Raw genomic sequence first — 18,057 nt, 5'->3', positions numbered from 1 at the left:
CTGACTGCAGTTCACGGACTCTGTAGCCTCCTTAAAATCCTAAAACTCCATCAACAAAAGACAACTACAGTGTTGAGAGCAGGATTAAACTGCCCAGTGACTACACATACCCATACTTGGGTTTGCCTTCTGATGAATCAAAGAAGGTAATCAGGGTCCATGTGTTGAGGTGGATTTGAAATCTAGGCGTTTGTCACTATAATCTGCACTACTGTGGAGAAGTGGAAACAGCACCGGCTGAAGCGGGGGTGAAGGGCCTCAGAGGTGTAAAGGTGGCGCTAATGGCGCCGGACACGAAAGGTCGCACGCGGGAACAGATGCTGGAGACGCAGGCAGGTGCCAAATCAGCCTCTCGGACGGAGGCGACGTGCGGACGGCGCTCCGTTTCCCCGCAGATGTTGCTGGTTTTGTGTTCTTGCCGAGTGTCAGATGTTTGTGTGTTTGCGTGGACCCGTGTGTGCAGCAGCCACGGGAGACGGCGCATGAGCGGCGCGCGCTTACGTAAGCTCACTGCAGCCCGCTCCCCCTCCACCGCCACATCCTTTGACTGTCTCCCTCCAACTTTCTTCATCTCCTTCTCTTCCAGTTCTTCACCTCTTCCTCCTCATCCTCCTCGTCTCCCTCTTAACTTTTATCTTTTCTGTTCGCTGCGTCGCTCCCATCCGAACCCCTTATTTTTCCTGCAGCATTCAAGTTATTTTCACCCTTGTTACGTTTCAGCTTCACGTATTCTTTGGTGTATTTGCTTCCCTGCATAACCCGCTTTTAGCTCTTTAGCTGCGCTTTATTCATTTATTTGTTGGCAGCTTTGTGTCTTTTTGCATGTGTGTGTTGGTGTGTGTATGCTTTATGAAACGGGTCAAGGTGTCGCACACTAAGTGCTACTGCAGTGTTTTACCAACATTAGGCTTTTAGAGCAAATTACATAATGCTGCGTGTGTGTGTGTGTGTGTGTGTGTGTGTGTGTGTGTGTGTGTGTGTGTGTGTGTGTGTGTGTGTGTGTGTGTGTCGGGGAACTGAGACCTGCATATCCTTTGTCGTCTCTGCATTGTTCCCGCTGAAAATCACACAGTGTGCTGTCTCCCCAATAAAGACGCACATGAATGTTTGCATGAAGCAGGTCACATGCGCTCCCACGTGTTCTGTGAAACACCGTGCATTGGCCAAGAAGCTGTAATTTACCATCAATACCTTGTTGTTATTGATAAGAACACTTTCATCTCAATTCCAGCTGTATTTTGTGTTTAAAGATTTAATAAGTAACAAATATGTAAACTAAAACTGAAATGTAATGTAATGTCAAATGCCTCCAGTCCAGCAAATGGCCTGCACCAAAGGTCACGGATACAGCCAGAGGTCACAAATGGTTCAGGCTGCCAAAAACTGCACAATTATATGAATATTTAAGTAGTTTTACTGAGTTAGTGAGAAAAAATTTGAGTCCTGACTCAGTGTGTCGCGCTGTGTGGCTGGCACTTGGACCAAACAGGTATCAAGCATCAGGCAGCACCTGCAGGGAAAGGATGAACAAACAGAAAGCAATGTTTGAACTCTACAAGGTTCATCTGCTAAGATGGCAAAGTCAATCTCCCAATAAAAACTGGAGATGACTGATACAGTAGTGTAACCGCACACACACATTCAAATCTGTATGTTAACGATTACCAGCATGAATGTATTTGGAACTCTTTGTAAGGTCTCAGCCTTACACCCCATAGCCCTGATCAGTCATAACAGGCTTCAGAAGTCACCGTTCCTGTCCTCTTGTTTCCAGGTCCCTCCACACTTTTTTTGTAGATGCAGACGATGTGTTCATGGTTTAACCCATGCTCTGATGATCTGAAGCGAAAGCGGCAGAGAGAATGAGGACAGGGAGGAGTGTGGACGTGGCGGGCAGGTTGGAACAGTGTGTGAGGGTTGCGTAACGCTGAAGGAACTTTGGTTTCAATTCAGTGGGTGCAGTTTAATGGGCAATCCCTCACGCAGCGTAGATTACCCATGATGCTTTAGAGCATCTAAACGCCAAAGAAACTCTGATTGACACACAGGAAGTGACAAGCTGCCTGGCAGAGGTGCTCATTGTGGCGAAGGCTGAGCCAGGAGTCATGCTTAATTACGATGGTTGGTAGATTAAATGATGATGGAGGATAGTTGCTGCCCTAAGAACCATTTGTGTCTTCTAAATTACCATCAGTCCAGTCTGCAGTAGGTGCTCGTTTGGACTGCAATCAACTCAGAACCGGTTCAAATTTTGTTTGTATTTGTCGTTGTTGACTGTTGAAATTACAGTAAGAACTGGCTCCAAACCATCAGGTTGGGTTGACAGTTCAGACCTCTGCTGGACTGTTTTTCATGCTGATTATTGCATTATTACAAGCTGTATTTGTAGATTAGTACCAGACTAATCATAGTACTTTGCTATTTTATTAAAGCTATTATTTAAATGTGAATGCAACATGGATCAGCGGCGTATATTAGTGTCCAGGCAAGTGACAAGATAAAAACAGCACGACTTAAATCACACACACACACACACACACACACACACACACACACACACACACACACACACACACACACACACACACACACACACACACACACACACACACAGATATTGAGCACTAAATGTAGTTTCATTAAGTGAAACTGAAACTCTGTGGGTGAATCACTGCCCTTCTAAAAATTCTGTATGGTACAAATTGCCTCGGATTGCAGATAAAAACCGTTTGAATCACATTTTAGAAAAAAGAGCAAGAGGGATGAGATAAAGTGATATAATATAATAATACATAACAGATTATTTACTTTTCTCCAAGAAAACCAAGATACAGTAAAGAATCTCAAATGACTGCTAAGAATGTGAATTATAAAGGAACCAAAGCTTCCTAAATACTTTGTAAAACAATTAATGTAAACTGTAAAACAATGTTAAAAGCCTTTTCATTCAGAACCAGTAAAACCTCCTGGAGCCAAAACCTAAATGTGAAGATCATATTTTAATGGATGAAAAATTACATTTTTTTTTAAATCTTTCATTTGCAAAACAAGGCTTAAAACTCTGAATATTTTTTATCCGGTGTTGCTTTTGTTTTTCATGTGATATGTGCGAAGGCTGATCGTGTGGCTTTGTTTTGTTGATTGTTTTCTCTGTTAGTTAATGGCTCACTGATTTTCACACCATATGCAAATGAGTGTAAGCCGCAGTAAGAGCAGTTGAGACGCCATTACAATAAGATGATTTCAAGTATTAGAAGTATTAATGTAGACACACAAGTACTCTCTGACTCATATGTAAAAGAAATCTTTTGAAAAAGAAGTCTTTTGACAGAACAGTTTCTCCCATTTTCCCGCTGGTCTGTTTGTTTCCTCTCAGCCACTGCAGGCCTTCGCTCACTGCAGCCGCACTGATGAAACTCAGCCTCTTGTGACATTTTAAACGTCGGAGTTTCTCTTGCTGGAACGCGGCGCGATACAGGGAGCGGATGATGACGCCTGTAGGAGACAGCGGGATGTAGAGATGAAAGGGGGACGGGCGCTTATGAGCCGACATGGCAGCAGGAAGGAAGAGGTGAGCGGCAGAAGCAGAAGCAGGGCCGCAGTGAGGCGTTGAGGTGGAAGCGAGGAGCGCGGGCCCAGAAATAGAGTCAGCGAACGGACGGGTGAGTCAGATGCAGCAGGGCGGCGGGAAAATGGCCCCGCTTGCTTCGCGTTCGGTGTCTCGCTGGAGACGAGGGACCCGTGCGCGTTGTGTGGAAGAACAGAGAGAGCAGAAAGCGTCAGGTAGAGGAGAATGGATATGAGATCAGATGCTCCAGACGTAAACTTTGGATTAGATGATGTTCGTGTGACATTGTGATTAATGGCAGCGATCAGGACAACAGGAGCATGTGATGTTAACAAGGTGGGAGTGGATGGAGTTATTGTGAGCAGTGGCACAAAGCTTGGAACAGCTCTTCCTACAACTAGCTTATTTATGCAGCAATGGACCGGGCACCTTTAACCTTTAAAAAGGAAAAGGAGTTGGGATAATGGATGATAGCGCTGAAGCTAATCAGGAAATGGGAAAACGGGTTGATGTTTGACCTTTTTCCTGAAAAATGACAGATAATCAGTCTATCAGCACGGCGTGGGTCAATTATTTCTGAAGTGATGCTTTAATAAATGATTCAAATTCAAATTATTGTTTACGGAGCTTTTCCACCTGCTTCTCTCTGTAGCTAGCCGTTCGCAGAGCGCTGCGTGGAACCCGTGGAGGGCCGCAGAATGAAAGGTGCCGTGTCAGCTGCTGGTGCTGGTCCAGTGTTTTATCGAAGCCAGCGTTCGCGCCTCCGACTGCTGGCAACCTTCACACATGCAGATTCCCTGTTCGAGCAGTAACTCCTCAACAGTGCCACAGGCTGATCTCCTCAGCGATTCACTCATTCGTTATAGGGGGGCACTGACCGTGTATTGACTGCATCCATAACATAGAGGATTTCACTAATGTTGTCAGTAGTGTTGTTTCCTTTTGACTAAATTTGATAATAAGAGAAGAACAAATGATCGACCTTGTCACTGGGTGTGGTGAAGTATAATAAATAATTACTTTAGGCTAAAAAACCTCCGTAAACTCAAAATAAACCCCTAAAACATGGATGTTTGTGTGCGTGAGAAGAGCAGGACTCGTACAGGACTGATCTGTACACACAGTGTGTGTTTGAATCATTTAACTGTCTTTTTCTTTCCTTTAGGCCTGTGATACCTGCCGTGCTCATAAATTATACATGAACAGTTTCCATAATAGATGGTGTGTGTGTGTGTGTGTGTGTGTGTGTGTGTGTGTGTGTGTGTGTGTGTGTGTGTGTGTGTGTGTGTGTGTCTACCCAAGTCCGTCTTTGTTTGATTTTATGTGTGTTTGGCTCAGTAAACTGTGGCGACAACTGAATAATATATTGACCTTCATTCATGTTTTATTCACCAAATCCAAATGAATTATTGCTTTAATTAATCTATCAGCACACACACACAACACATCTGCAGCGTTCTGTTTTTGTACCCTCCATCTTATCTTCGTTAATGGTTCGTGTTGATTGCCTTTGCTTGAGCGCTCTGCCACCCTATTGTATTGTAGACGCACACAGCCTCAGCAGAGTCAGATAATAATGCGCGCACACACGCAAATCTATACAAATTGCTACTAATCTGATCACTAAAGACCTCTGGACATCAGGGCGTCAATAGGACTTTGTGAGGCAAAGTGGGGGAGGAGGAAGTGCGACACTGTGATCTGATTCAAAATGTCTTTTAATCGAGCCAGTTTCTTCATCGTTTAATTGACTGTGTTACACGTTTTGCTTGACTTGATTCTACGGCATGAATTTATCTTGAAGAAATGGTGCATTCTAGCTTAATGGGAGAGGACGTCTGACTGCGAGTCAAACTGCCAGATGTCTGCCAACATCTGCATTGAACGTCGCTAATGCTCCAGTGGCAGAGCATTGACTGGCTGCGACTCGCTCGTCAGAGCGGCGTCGAAGCAGCTGGAGCTTTTTTCTGTACAGCCGATGTTTAAGGATTCAGCAACATTGTTTCCCACGGAAACACCCTATCAGTACGCGTTAGTGCTTGACTGTGTTGAAGTAATATAAAAAATAAAAAAATAAAGACAAGTTAGAAAAAGAGAGAACCATATACTGTTCGAGGAACAGGACGGGGAGGAATAGATGTGTTTGAGAGAATAAGAAAACAATGGACACAACAGAGAAAAGCCACAGGCGACTGCAGTGTTTCCCCCAGAGAACATGAGCACTTTTTATACATTTGCATGTAAGTCATAGCGATGTGCACGGCCTGATTGAATTAGCGTTAGCACAGCTCCGGGTTAGTTTGCTGCTTTGTTTAGTGGTGAGGGAAGGTTACATCGGGCCAAAGAGAAATTGAATTAGCTCTACATAGTGTAGCTACAGTTAGCATATTTCTTAGTTTAGTGGGCAGAGCAGATTGCCCAGAAATCGAATTATGCAGAAAGGAGCTGTGAGCAGCAGATTGCAGTCATAATGTCAGTGGAGAGGACGGTCGCGCTGAACTGTTGAACTCGGCACATTCGCATTCATACGATATGGATTTTATGTACAGTTGGCGTGTGCTCGGGCTCTGACCTTGTCCTTTCCCCACGAAAAACACAAACGCAACCTGTAATGGCGTTCTGAACACCCTCGGCCTGTAATGTAAGTGGCCCAACGCTAAAACCTGTTCATGTCACGCTACCTCAGGCTGCTGCTTCGCTCAGTAGGTTAGCGTGAGTCATCGGAAGCCTCTTCTCGAGGAGCTATTAAAAAATGGGGTTCGGGGCTTTTTGGAGTTTTCCACTCGGCAAATTTCCTTGTCAGTTCTCTGGAGAAGCTGCTGGAGCAGAGTGCTTTTAATAATCATTAAGAATTACTCCCTGCCTTTGTGCCTCTGTCTACTTGTGATTGCAGATTTTTTAGCAGAGTATGAATGAAAAAAAAAGACGCGTCACCAGTAATGACTCTGATAAACTTTTCACGCAATGTAAAATTTCCTGGAGTACAGTTCGTGTCAACTGGCAGCAGCTCGTCCGAACGCACCGCGATTGCATCGCTGCGAGTTTGAAATCCTTGAGGCTCAGTGGGCGCTGAGCAGTTTGGATTTCATGGTATGTGTTGGCCTAGTTTTTGTGACAGTTTGTTGTTGTTGTGGGTGCATGTGTTGCTACAGAACGTGGGTGTGAGTGAGTTTTTGAAGCTGTTTTATGAATCAAGAAGAGCAAGGAAGTTTTGACAAACCTAGATGGTGAAATATCAGTTGATATGACGAATAGCTTGTTCTTTAATCTAATATTAAAGCCCTAAACTTGATTCTTAACCCACTAACTGAAATAATTAGGGTCAGGGTCCAGATTTACAATGAAATTAAACTGCATGATTATGGTATTATTTTGAATCCATTTTTTGATTAATAAGAATTGAAGGTCTTCATAGATGTAGCTGTTACATAGATGCATTGTGAAAAAATACCAAAAGCATGATGTATAAGTAGTAATGCTGTTCCCTGTTAAGCAAAACAAAAGCTGTCGCAAACCCATTACATATGCAGTAATTGTTTAAATGTGAATATTTTGTGTCAGAGGATGAATTTATCACTTGAAATGGATGTATTTTGTTTTTTTCTAGAGTCAAGTTCGATTTTTTTTCAGCAGTAAAGCCCTTGTTAACTCCAGTTCAAGTCATTGTCAGACATCTCTTTCATGCCCTGACCAATGTGTGTGTGATATGCAAAGCCACTGTTGGATTAGCATGAAAGGGTGTAGTGTCTGCGCTGCAGGCACACTGAGATTAAGTTTAAGACTTGATCCTTTGCAGTTTTCACACCACCGACCGGTCCTGTTTGGAGAGAGAGGGAGCGGCTGAAGTGTGTGTGTGTGTGTGTGTGTGTGTGTGTGTGTGTGTGTGTGTGTGTGTGTGTGTGTGTGTGTGTGTGTGTGTGTGTGTGTGTGTTCATTCTTCCTGTTGATGGACCACAGAGCTCACAGTCTAGCAGTTCACGGGATGACGCTGTTTATGTCTCCCAGATCATCTGGCCTCCACTGCCTGGATACTTCCCACATTTATGTTCTCTAAAACTAGCTGATATTCACTGACCACAGGATGAAACATGCCACCCACCCACCCAGGTTTCATTCCTGTTACGCAATTTAAGATGATTCACGGCTGCTGGTTAAAGTGCTCACTTAATAATAAATCATTGACTGTATGTATAACATTCAAAACACATTTTTTCATGTTTCTCTTGTAGCTGTGGTCCCTCCTTCTTGCTTCCTGACTGGTTGAAACAGTTGTGAACACATCAGTTACATGAGCATCGAGTGCTTTTGTCTGGATAGTAAACTGTGACGAAGATGTTTGCAGACTAGAGCTCGGTGAACTCAAGACTAAAACAGACGACGAAAGAAGGGGGGAGACCGTTGTACTTTAGTGAAGCCCAGAGATCAGCTCCCGCATTAGCATACTGCTGCCATAGCAACAGGAAACCAAAATGGAGCCAGGCAAGGTATGGAGAGGGAGGGGGGTGCAGAGAGATGCAAGAAGGATGAAACGAAAAACTGAGGGATGAGGAAATGCTAATTGAATTGACTAAAGCGGGAGGTGGGGAAGAGGTGGAGAAAATGTTTGAGAGATAAGGAGGTTAGACGAAACTAGGAGAAAAAACATAAGGAAGCAGGACGAAAAGCAAAAAAGGCAAATGTGATGATTTATGATGAGGAAGAAGGGATGAGAGAAAGAGAGAGAGATTTAAAAGAAATAAAAGAAAATGCATTTAGAGAGAGAGGGAGGATTACAATGAGAAAATATTGTTGATAAGAAAAGACAGTTCTAAAGGAGGAACTGTAAAGGACCTTGAATAAGTTCAGAAGAATACAAAATGAGAAAGAGAGAATTAAGGGAGGAGCAACGAGGAGGAAGAGGATTAGATGATGTAAGGAGAAAAAGAGGAGGAAGAGGAAAAGGAGCGAGAGAAGAGGGGGAAAACAGAGCAGCCACCTTGGTTTGACTTCCAACACTTTATCGCTCTCAACCTCTTTTCTTCCTTTATCCGCTTCTATCATTTCATCTATATAATTAAATCCCCGTGTTATCCAATATCCTCTCTCTCACACACACACACACACACACACACACACACACACACACACACACACACACACACACACACACACACACACACACACACACACACGTACATGCAACACAACAACACAACTGCCCATTTACTGTAGCTGACAGGGTGAAGCATGGTGTGTGTGTGTGTGTGTGTGTGTGTGTGTGTGTGTGTGTGTGTGTGTGTGTGTGTGTGTGTGTGTGTGTGTGTGTGTGTGTGTGTGGTACAGTCACATCCCTTGTTGTTTTCTCAAGTTGCTGTTTATGAGATGTGTAAGACAGCAGATGATTAGACTGATTAACGCTGATTATGATTATTAGGAAGTGGTGTGATAGTCATTCAGTGAGACAGACACCCGTCTTCATTGTCCATGGTTTGAGTGCAGTCTGCTTAACAAAAAGAATCGCTATTCATTTCAAGAACTTCTCCCGCATAAAGACACAAACTTTTTACAGTGGGAACCATTCAAGCCTTTCCTGCTAGTCTGTTATATTGTACAATAACGTCACAGTAAACACAACTTTCGAATCAGCCTAAACCAATATTTACTTACTTACTTACTACTATTTACAATATTTAACAACACCTGATGATGCATTCTTGAAATGTTTATGTTCCTTTAAGCAAAACCTTTAATTTAGTCTTATATATAAAATCATCAAAGGAGAAAAACAGTCCTTAGCAACAGTATACAGCACAGATCAGCACCATGGACAGCTCCCATGGCTGTTCAGTAGCAGACTGGGTGAGACGCAAAGCTGTTCCAATGGAAATTCAGCGATACTGTACAATCCTGCTCGACAGTGGAGAAAGGGTTATAAACAGTCCTGGTAACATGTTCTAGGATCAATTATTTATAAAACCCACACTTGTAGGACAGCGCGACAGTGTGGAAATCTTCAGCCACCACCAACTGTTGAGCTGTCAAAACATATCCGCTCATCGTGTTTGATTGACAGCCAGTCGGTGACCTGAGCAGTTTTGGCAGCATTCATCTTTAAGGTAAATGACAGTTGTGTGTCCTTGTGTGAAGGTAGATGTGCAAAACTGGGCTGGCTTATTTCTCCTACTTATTCACTCAGCCGCTGGGTCATAAAGAAAATACACTCTTTATGATACACGCACGCGCAAGTCAGGTCACGGTGATCGGTGACCTGCTGTTTCCTGACTCTTTTTAGATTATGCGTCTAAGTTGCAGATGTGCAGATGCATCTAATCATCCCAAAACAGATGTGAGGGAGGTAAAAGGCAGGGACATAAGGAAAACGAGCGAGGCAGACGATGTTGGAAAGAAAACAACAGAAGTTAACTTAGACAACATTAGTGAGAGAACAAGGGAAGGGAGGAGGGAGGGAGCAGAGAGAATAGAGAAGAAATGTTACGCACAATTGGAGGAAGAAGAAGAAATGAAGTAAACGGAAAATGGGCTTAGATTGTTCTGACTCAGAGGGCAGTTGAAGGGCTGACAGAGACAAACAGTCTCTGGTTTAATGCCAGCTGTATTATTGGATGAGACGTAATGAGATGTAAATCAAAGCAACCTGAACCGCACAGCAGCAGCAGCAGACCTGTTAGTGAGGTAACCTTTATTTTGTCATAATCCATAGAAAGAAGAAACATCGACTAAGTGAACATTATTAAGTGGCTGATTTTAATATTCTGATGGCTGGAGTCGTTATTGGTGTTTCTGGTTTTGGAGGCTGAACTGATATAATCTGTCTCTCCTTTATTTACCTCCTCCTCAGCATTCTCATTGTGAGCTAAATCCAGAGTATATTATTCTGTACTGTAAATTAAAAATATTGGAAAGAATAGTAAAAATGAATAATGTAAAACTTTTTTGTAAATAAAATTGATGTACTGAGAAAAACATGTAATTATTACACGTGGGTGAAATACGCATCTGTTTTCACAGCCAGAAATCTCTCGTGTGTACTGTTTCGTTTTGAACTCGGGTTTGATCTCAAAATGGCCAAAGTCCCATTCTCTCTAATGGACAGGATGGAGAGACCTTTATGGATCTCTTGCCGTGTTGGTGAAAAAAAGAAAAGACTGAGCAGCTTTAGCTACAGGGGAGTGACAGCAGCAGACATAAGGACACAAAGTCTGAGACATCCATTCATCTTCATCCGCTTATCGAATATCCCTCTCCCCGGACACTTCCGGTGGAAGCCCACCTCCTCACCCTATCTCCAAGGGAGCGCCCAGCCACCCTATGATGGAGACTCATTTCGTCTTATAGTGTCCTTGTCCTTTCGGTCGTGAGGTGGAGCGTCAACAAGCCAATCTCTGGACAAAACTCTGAGACATCTCAAAGTTATAGGAACCCTGAAAAGTTTCTCAGCTGCAATAAAACCTCATGTCACCCGTGTTTATGGCGTTTAGGCCGGCTCAGCACTACGACAACCTGGCACCTCAAGGTAGCAGGAAAGACAGCGCTCACATGTCTTGAAAGTTCACATTTTCTTGCCAGCAGTATTTTAAAAAAAGCCCTTGAAAACTACATTTGTCAAGAAAAGAGAAAAACACTTTCAACAAACTGATTCTCACCGTCCCTGTCTTACTTTCTGTCTTTCCAGTTTGTGGCGCAGCCGAATTGCCAGCAGCTTCTGGCGACACTGTGGTACGACGGCTTCCCAGGCTGGAGGAGACGGCACTGGGCGGTCAAACTGGTCACGTGCTTCATCATCGGGCTCCTGTTCCCCGTCTTCTCACTGGTAAGCAAGAAAACACAGAAAGGTGCAGAGGACAACAGGCACAGCGGGGAGGGAGAGAAACGGATATGAGAAAAAAGCTAAAAGGGTTGAGGTTCGCTGGCAAAGCAGGGGCAGAATGTACAAATTTATATATACTGTATATAAACAACTACACAAATCAACGATTAGCATCAGTGGATGGAGACAACAAAAACAACAAGGGTCAGAGAATAATGAAAATAATGAATAAGAATAAAGTGGCAATAGAGGAAGAGGCAGAGACACAGCGCAGGAAATAAGGTTCTGTGTAACAACTGGTTTTTCCACAAGGTTAATTTGTTGCCAGGCAGCAATTAAGCAAAACTCTTTGTTTACTGGCATCAATAGTTGTTGCCAGGAAACAACGGGCAGCACTCGACCTAAAAAACAAACAGTGGCAGGAGGGAGTTGTGGTGTTATTTTTAAGCAGCCGAAGAAAATGTTAGCGGGCTTCAGCAAAGCAAAGCACTTTACATATTTGTAAGTTATTTCAGTCCAGACACTTGAGTATGTAAATAAGAGCACTCCACACTGAAGTGCGCCGTCAAATAAAGCTCACAACCCATAAACAAACACGGTCGAAAACAGACGCTCGTCTGAAGTATTAGCTCCCATTATTTCACTACGCTGAGGGGCGCATTTTGGCGTCTGCTTAGTTGTACTAAGTGATAATCTCACAGTAAATATATTTTGGTTTTTACTCTAGAACTGCTTTTCTAGGTTGCAACAGGCTGATGACTCACCACCTGGCTGATTTCTATTCTTCAGCTGAGTACAACACATTCGGACCAATGGAGCCATTCGCTCTCAACAACCAACAATGGCTTTAGTCAGAGCTCACATTTTGAGGAAACAGAGAATGAAACTGCAATCAGCGTCCGCAGCGTTCGTGTGAGCGCGGCGCCTGCTTGTTTCTGCTCTCCCGTGTACTTTACGGCAGCGTGACTCAGCGAAGTTAACCACAGTCAGACGGCGCCAGCGCGTGACGTGTTCACCGTTGAAATCCTGACACGTTACAGCAAACGTTTAGTTTTTCATTGGATCATAAAAAAGGAAAAAACAAACTGCTTCGTCCACGTATCCTTGTTCATCATGTTCCCATCTGTTTCTTCACTGTCTGTCTCCTCTCTCTCCTTCCTCATCTTACTCTCTGTTTCTTCCACCTCCATCGTCCTCTCCGTTCCTTGTGTTTCTCTCCCTTCTGTTTATCTCCTCCCTACCTCACTTGTGCTGTCGCTCTGTTCTTTTCTACGCTAACGGCTTCATCCCCGGCTTCTCCGTATCAGATCTACCTGTTGGCTCCTAAAAGCGCTCTGGGACGCTTTATCAAGAAGCCCTTCATCAAGTTCATCTGTCACACGGCGTCCTACCTGACCTTCCTCTTCCTGCTGCTGCTGGCCTCGCAGCACATCGCCCGCACCAACCTGCACATGCAGGGTCCGCCGCCCACCATCGTGGAGTGGATGATTCTGCCCTGGGTGCTCGGTACGTACGCGTTGTCCCACAGCACCGTCGGGGCTGTAATTATCTTGTTTTGGTTCGGCCCCAGCGGTGCAGTTGTGAAGTTTGTTGTGTTGCAGTTTCACAGCAGTGAATATTTTGTGATGCAACTAACGTGTCTGTCTGGTAAAACAAAGAAGCTTTGTCTGGAGAAGCGCTGAACTTCTTTCTTTTCGCTGGACACACATTAAGTCCACTGTGGAGGCAGGAACAGTTGCGGCTGTAGATGTTTGTTCTAGTTATTCAAGTCATGTAATGCTCCTTTATAGAAAAGTATTATGATGTTTAAAATTCATTCCCAAAATTGATCATTTCAAGTGTACTCTTCAAAGGAGAATAGCAACTATGTGTCATGCTTTTACATCTCCAAATGGAAATGTCGGCAATAACACATGATTACATCATTGTTTCATTAACAGTAATGCTACGACTATTTTTTACGTATACAGTAAGCATCTCCATCTCATTAATGAAAGTGCAGCCATGAGTCAAAATAAGTAAATCCATCAAAACAAAGAAATATCAAGTTAAATCTTGACATGTACATTAGTGCAGAAGCTTCTGGTTGTTTGTCTCCCTGTGTCAGGGCTGTGAACGGTGGACTGTCCGGTGTCTTAACCTCGGTTTTGACCAGTAACTTCCAGGATATTCACTACTATAAGCACAGATCTCATATATACTGTAAATTTAAATGAATCACTGTCCAGTTATTAGCCAGAACAAAGACAGACAGATTCAAAATTAATGAAAGTTCTTGTCTGTCTCCTTATTTTTGATTGCTAATCACTGAGAGGCCTGTGTGTGTGTGTTTGGATGTGGGTGTGTGTGGAGGAGGCGGCTGTGTGTGCATATGTGTGTGTGTGCGTGTGTGTGTGTGTGTGTGTGAGCGAAGGTGGGTGGGTGTAGAAATATGTGATTACATCTCCATATTCTCGCTAAGATGACACAAATCATTTCCAAATCTTAACCATAATCACTTGGAAAAATACGAAACCATCTGTTCTCCTTCGTCTCCTCTTCTGCAAAACTCTGAGATGGAGAAGAAACGCTGACCACTGCTGTAGCTGGTTAATGTTGGTGATAGGGCGGAACACATTCTGTTACGTGCCGGTGAAGCATTGGCATCATGGGACTTTCTTTATCTGCTTGCTCTACGCCACCTGAACATGACGCGTGCATGCTGCAGAGCTTCAGGAAGAGCAAGGGTTCATAAAAGCTGGAGAACCTAAATCTGTCAGGCCCCTTCGGGCGCAGCCTGAGGAGCAGCCATGGAGCCGCTACACAGGAATTCCAAAGCACTCATGGACGCCGGTGGGCGCTGGTTACCCTCACTCCCCCCTCCCCCCCGTCTGTTTACCCCGTTGGGATCCGTGAGGCACGCGGCCAGGTTCGGCGCTGCAGAGGCCGCGTTCCTATACACTTAAAGAGATAAACGGCATGAAGCAGCGCCGCTGCGACTCGGACTCCGCCGGCTCCTGGGCAGCGGCACATGGAGCGGTGTTCATTAACGCTGAGTGCCTTTTACAACAGCGCTCTTCATTAAGACGTGCATAAAACGCCACACGGCGGGGGGGAGCTGATGAATCAGGGTCACTCGAGCAGTTTATAGGTTGGATGCTGGCGAGGACTCTGTCCAGGGTCAAAGTTAGTTAGTTGCTTGCATGGGCACAAAGTAGGTAATAATTATGGAGGCACAGACGAGCTGATATTCTGCAGAGCACAAACACACACTGGACTCACTCAATTTATTGAGAATAAAACCTGACTTTGTCCAAAGTCAGTCAGGCAGAGGTAATGTTGGCCCTCTGCTTAAATACCCCGAGGCTGCTGTTCCCAAAGAAAATATTTAACATTAATTTGGTCACAGAGCAAAATAAGCAGAGGCTCCTGCTGGATAAAATTAATGTGCTCATACATGCATGACTGAGTGGGAATGTAAATAACCAGCTGTGTGCGTGTGTGTGTGTGTGTGTGTGTGTGTGTGTGTGTGTGTGTGTGTGTGTGTGTGTGTGTGTGTGTGTGTGTGTGTGTGTGTGTGTGTGTGTGTGTGTGTGTGTGTGTGTTTCAGGCTTCATCTGGGCAGAGATTAAGGAGATGTGGGATGGGGGATTCACAGAGTACATCCACGACTGGTGGAACCTGATGGACTTCGCCATGAACTCCCTCTACCTGGCCACTATATCACTGAAGATAGTGGCCTACGTGAAGGTAAGGAGAACACAGTGAACCAATGAGCCCCGTCATTTCAAGCACCCTTGCTGCGCTGTGGGCAGTTCAGCATTCAGCTCAGCGCTGACGTCTGCGGCGCAGTCGACGTTCTTCAGCTAGACGCTCCACATGTACACAAGATGTATCTATTTATTAGGCGCAAATGCTGAATTCAAACGCACACGCCAGACGGCCAGGCCATCTGCAGCAGCTGTGAGTCACGGATGGTTGGCGGGTGGCCCTCCTACACAGGTCCACACACATGCATCCATACCGCTTTAAAGCACACACACACGCACATATATATATATATATATATATATATATATATATATATATATATATATATATATATATATATATATATATATATATATATATATATATATATATATATATATATATATATATATAAAAAATGTATACTGTGTGTCCAGACTCACCTGCAACCATGTGTGAAAATGACACAGGAAAACAACACAGACAACACAAATATACAGAAGACATTGAATGCAGCTATTGACACAATATATATCGTTCCCTGTTACATATGTGAAGGTATGAAAAAGCTGTGGAGAGATTAGAAAGTGTTTTGTTCTGTCATTGTGTGTGTTTGAGACCAAATGCATCTGCCTAAAGGTGCGACAGTGTGTGTGTGTGCGTGTGTGCGTGTGTGTGTGTGTGTGCGCGCGTGTGCACGTGCGTGCGTGTGTGTGTGCGCGTGTGTGTGTGCGTGTGTGCGTGCGTGTGTGTGTGCGCGTGTGTGTGTGTGTGTGTGTGTGTGTGTGTGCGTGTGTGCGCGTGTGTGTGTGTGTGTGTGTGTGTGTGTGCGTGCGTGCGTATGGGGAATGCTAATAGAAGCAGAGTTAACAAGACAGAAGTCTTGTGAAAGTCTAATGGCTGAATTTTGAATGAGGAGGAAGCCGAGCATGAGACAACTGAGAGAGACGTGCAGGAGGATGGAGGGAGAAAATGTCACCGCTGGACGACTGGGAGGGAGCTGGAAAAAAACAAGGGCTACGGGCGAAGGGCTGAGATTGGCAGAGAAGGACAAGTGATAGACACGGAGAGCAGGAGAGCGTTCGGGGTAAAATGGGTGCGAGGGGAAAAGCTGGAGGACGTCACGAGGGAGGACACTGTCTCTGCAACACCGTGAACTGTGTTGGGTTTATAAAACAAGTAAACTATGAAGCAGGAAAGCCACTGTGCTCCATGTGGTTGAGTAACGTGACGGAGGGAGAGTGTGCAGGTGTTGTGCATGTGTTGATCAGATCAGCTGTCTTAAAGCACGTTTCCTCCCTCACATACAGCATCAGTTCCTCCGGGCACAATATATACAGTAGTTTAATCCATCCTGAGCACGGCGTTGTTTTATCATAAGTCTACAGCAAACGCAGGAGGTTTTAATATTTGATGAAGTTACTGCACCCTCTGCTCTGCGTTTTGGGACATTCGTTGATTTTGCTGCTTTGCAACAGGGCTCTGGTGAAGTCCCATAGTACAGTCAGCGCATGTAGGTGCACGGTGTGATCCCAGCAGTTTGTTTCTCTTCTGAAGCAACCCATTAACAGCCCTTTGCTCTGTCAGCACACTGAACACTGGCTTCTGTCTCTCTTCCTTTCCCCCAGTACAATTCCTCTCGGCCGCGGGAGGAGTGGGAGATGTGGCATCCGACGCTAATAGCTGAGGCTCTGTTTGCCATTGCCAACATCTTCAGCTCGCTCAGGCTCATCTCGCTCTTCACGGCGAACTCCCACCTGGGGCCCCTGCAGATCTCATTAGGGAGGATGCTGCTGGACATCCTCAAGTTTCTCTTCATTTATTGTCTGGTAAGATAATACCCCCCTCGCGTGCGAACGCCGTTCTGGAGGTTTGACGCTCCCCACTCAGTACTGGCATCTGTCACTGATCATCGAGGCGCTACTGGGAACGCTGGGAACGCGACAGGAGTGATTTGCCTCCCATCCGATATTTTGAGGAATCAGCGACCAGATTTTATTTCATTTCAAATCTTGGCCACTTGAATATGTGGCTCTGGTTCCTCTGTGAGACTGTATTTCACACAGAGAGCTTGTTGTCATCGCAGAGTATTGGCAGAACTGGGGTCAGTGGAAAGTCAAGGGTTTTTATTTCAACAAATAGAATATATTTTAAAATTTTCGTTATGAGTCAATATTTAAGGAGGGCATTGACATGAGTGTGAGCAATAAAACAGGTCTGAGTTCAAACAAGCAAATGGACAGACTGAGGAACACAAGGACGTCTTTATTCTGTGTCCCCAGGTTTTAACCCTTGTTAAAGTGTGTATTTCTTTTTTTGACTCTCTCAACTATCTTTGATCATCGTAAAAGCAAACAAGTCCTCAGCACGCTGTGTGCTTTACTGTTGGTAGGAAGACATCACAGGCCTGTTTTATTACATTCAGAACTCATTAGTTCCTTCTCAGGGGAACTCCTAACCCACAGCTCAGCCCTCGTGTGAATTGTCTAGCTCCCTGAAGTACTAAAATCAACCCCAGTGAGCTTGAGGCATAGAAACCATATACAGCAAAACACCACAGTGCTTCTGCTGTGTTTAAAAATGAGCAGGAGGCCAAGGGGCTCGGACAAATGACACCGTTTAGTCAAGAATGACTGATTGTAATGTACTGTTTCATCCCGTCTGTAGGTCCTGCTGGCGTTTGCCAATGGTCTGAACCAGCTGTATTTCTACTATGAGACCAAGGCGTCGGAGGAGCCCAACAACTGCAAAGGCATCCGCTGTGAGAGGCAGAACAACGCCTTCTCAACGTGAGTCCTGTACCGCGCGTCCATGGGCATGAGGGCTGCTACGCTCAAGGTTTCATAGATTCTAGTGGAGATGAGAGCTTCAAATTAAAATCTCTGTCGTTACCACAAATAGCAAAAGCACGTCATTCGCCTCATCATCAGACGTCAGATGCTGTGAATGGATG

General features: G+C 44.6%; 1 protein-coding gene across 1 annotated transcript in view; it reads left to right on the top strand.

The window, feature by feature from the left end:
- The window catches only part of trpc5a (transient receptor potential cation channel, subfamily C, member 5a), a 72,726-nt gene that overhangs the window by 38,801 nt on the left and 15,868 nt on the right, over window positions 1–18,057 (top strand). The window contains exons 9-13 of the mRNA XM_029141597.3: window positions 11,241–11,378; window positions 12,683–12,881; window positions 14,965–15,104; window positions 16,733–16,933; window positions 17,772–17,893. Of these exons, the coding sequence (XP_028997430.1) occupies window positions 11,241–11,378; window positions 12,683–12,881; window positions 14,965–15,104; window positions 16,733–16,933; window positions 17,772–17,893 (800 nt within the window). The remainder of the gene's footprint in view (window positions 1–11,240; window positions 11,379–12,682; window positions 12,882–14,964; window positions 15,105–16,732; window positions 16,934–17,771; window positions 17,894–18,057) is intronic.

Source organism: Betta splendens, chromosome 2, assembly GCF_900634795.4.
Source record: "Betta splendens chromosome 2, fBetSpl5.4, whole genome shotgun sequence".
Taxonomy (NCBI): Eukaryota; Metazoa; Chordata; class Actinopteri; order Anabantiformes; family Osphronemidae; genus Betta; species Betta splendens.
Note: the sequence above shows the minus strand (reverse complement) of the source record. Positions and strands in the feature narration are given on the sequence as shown.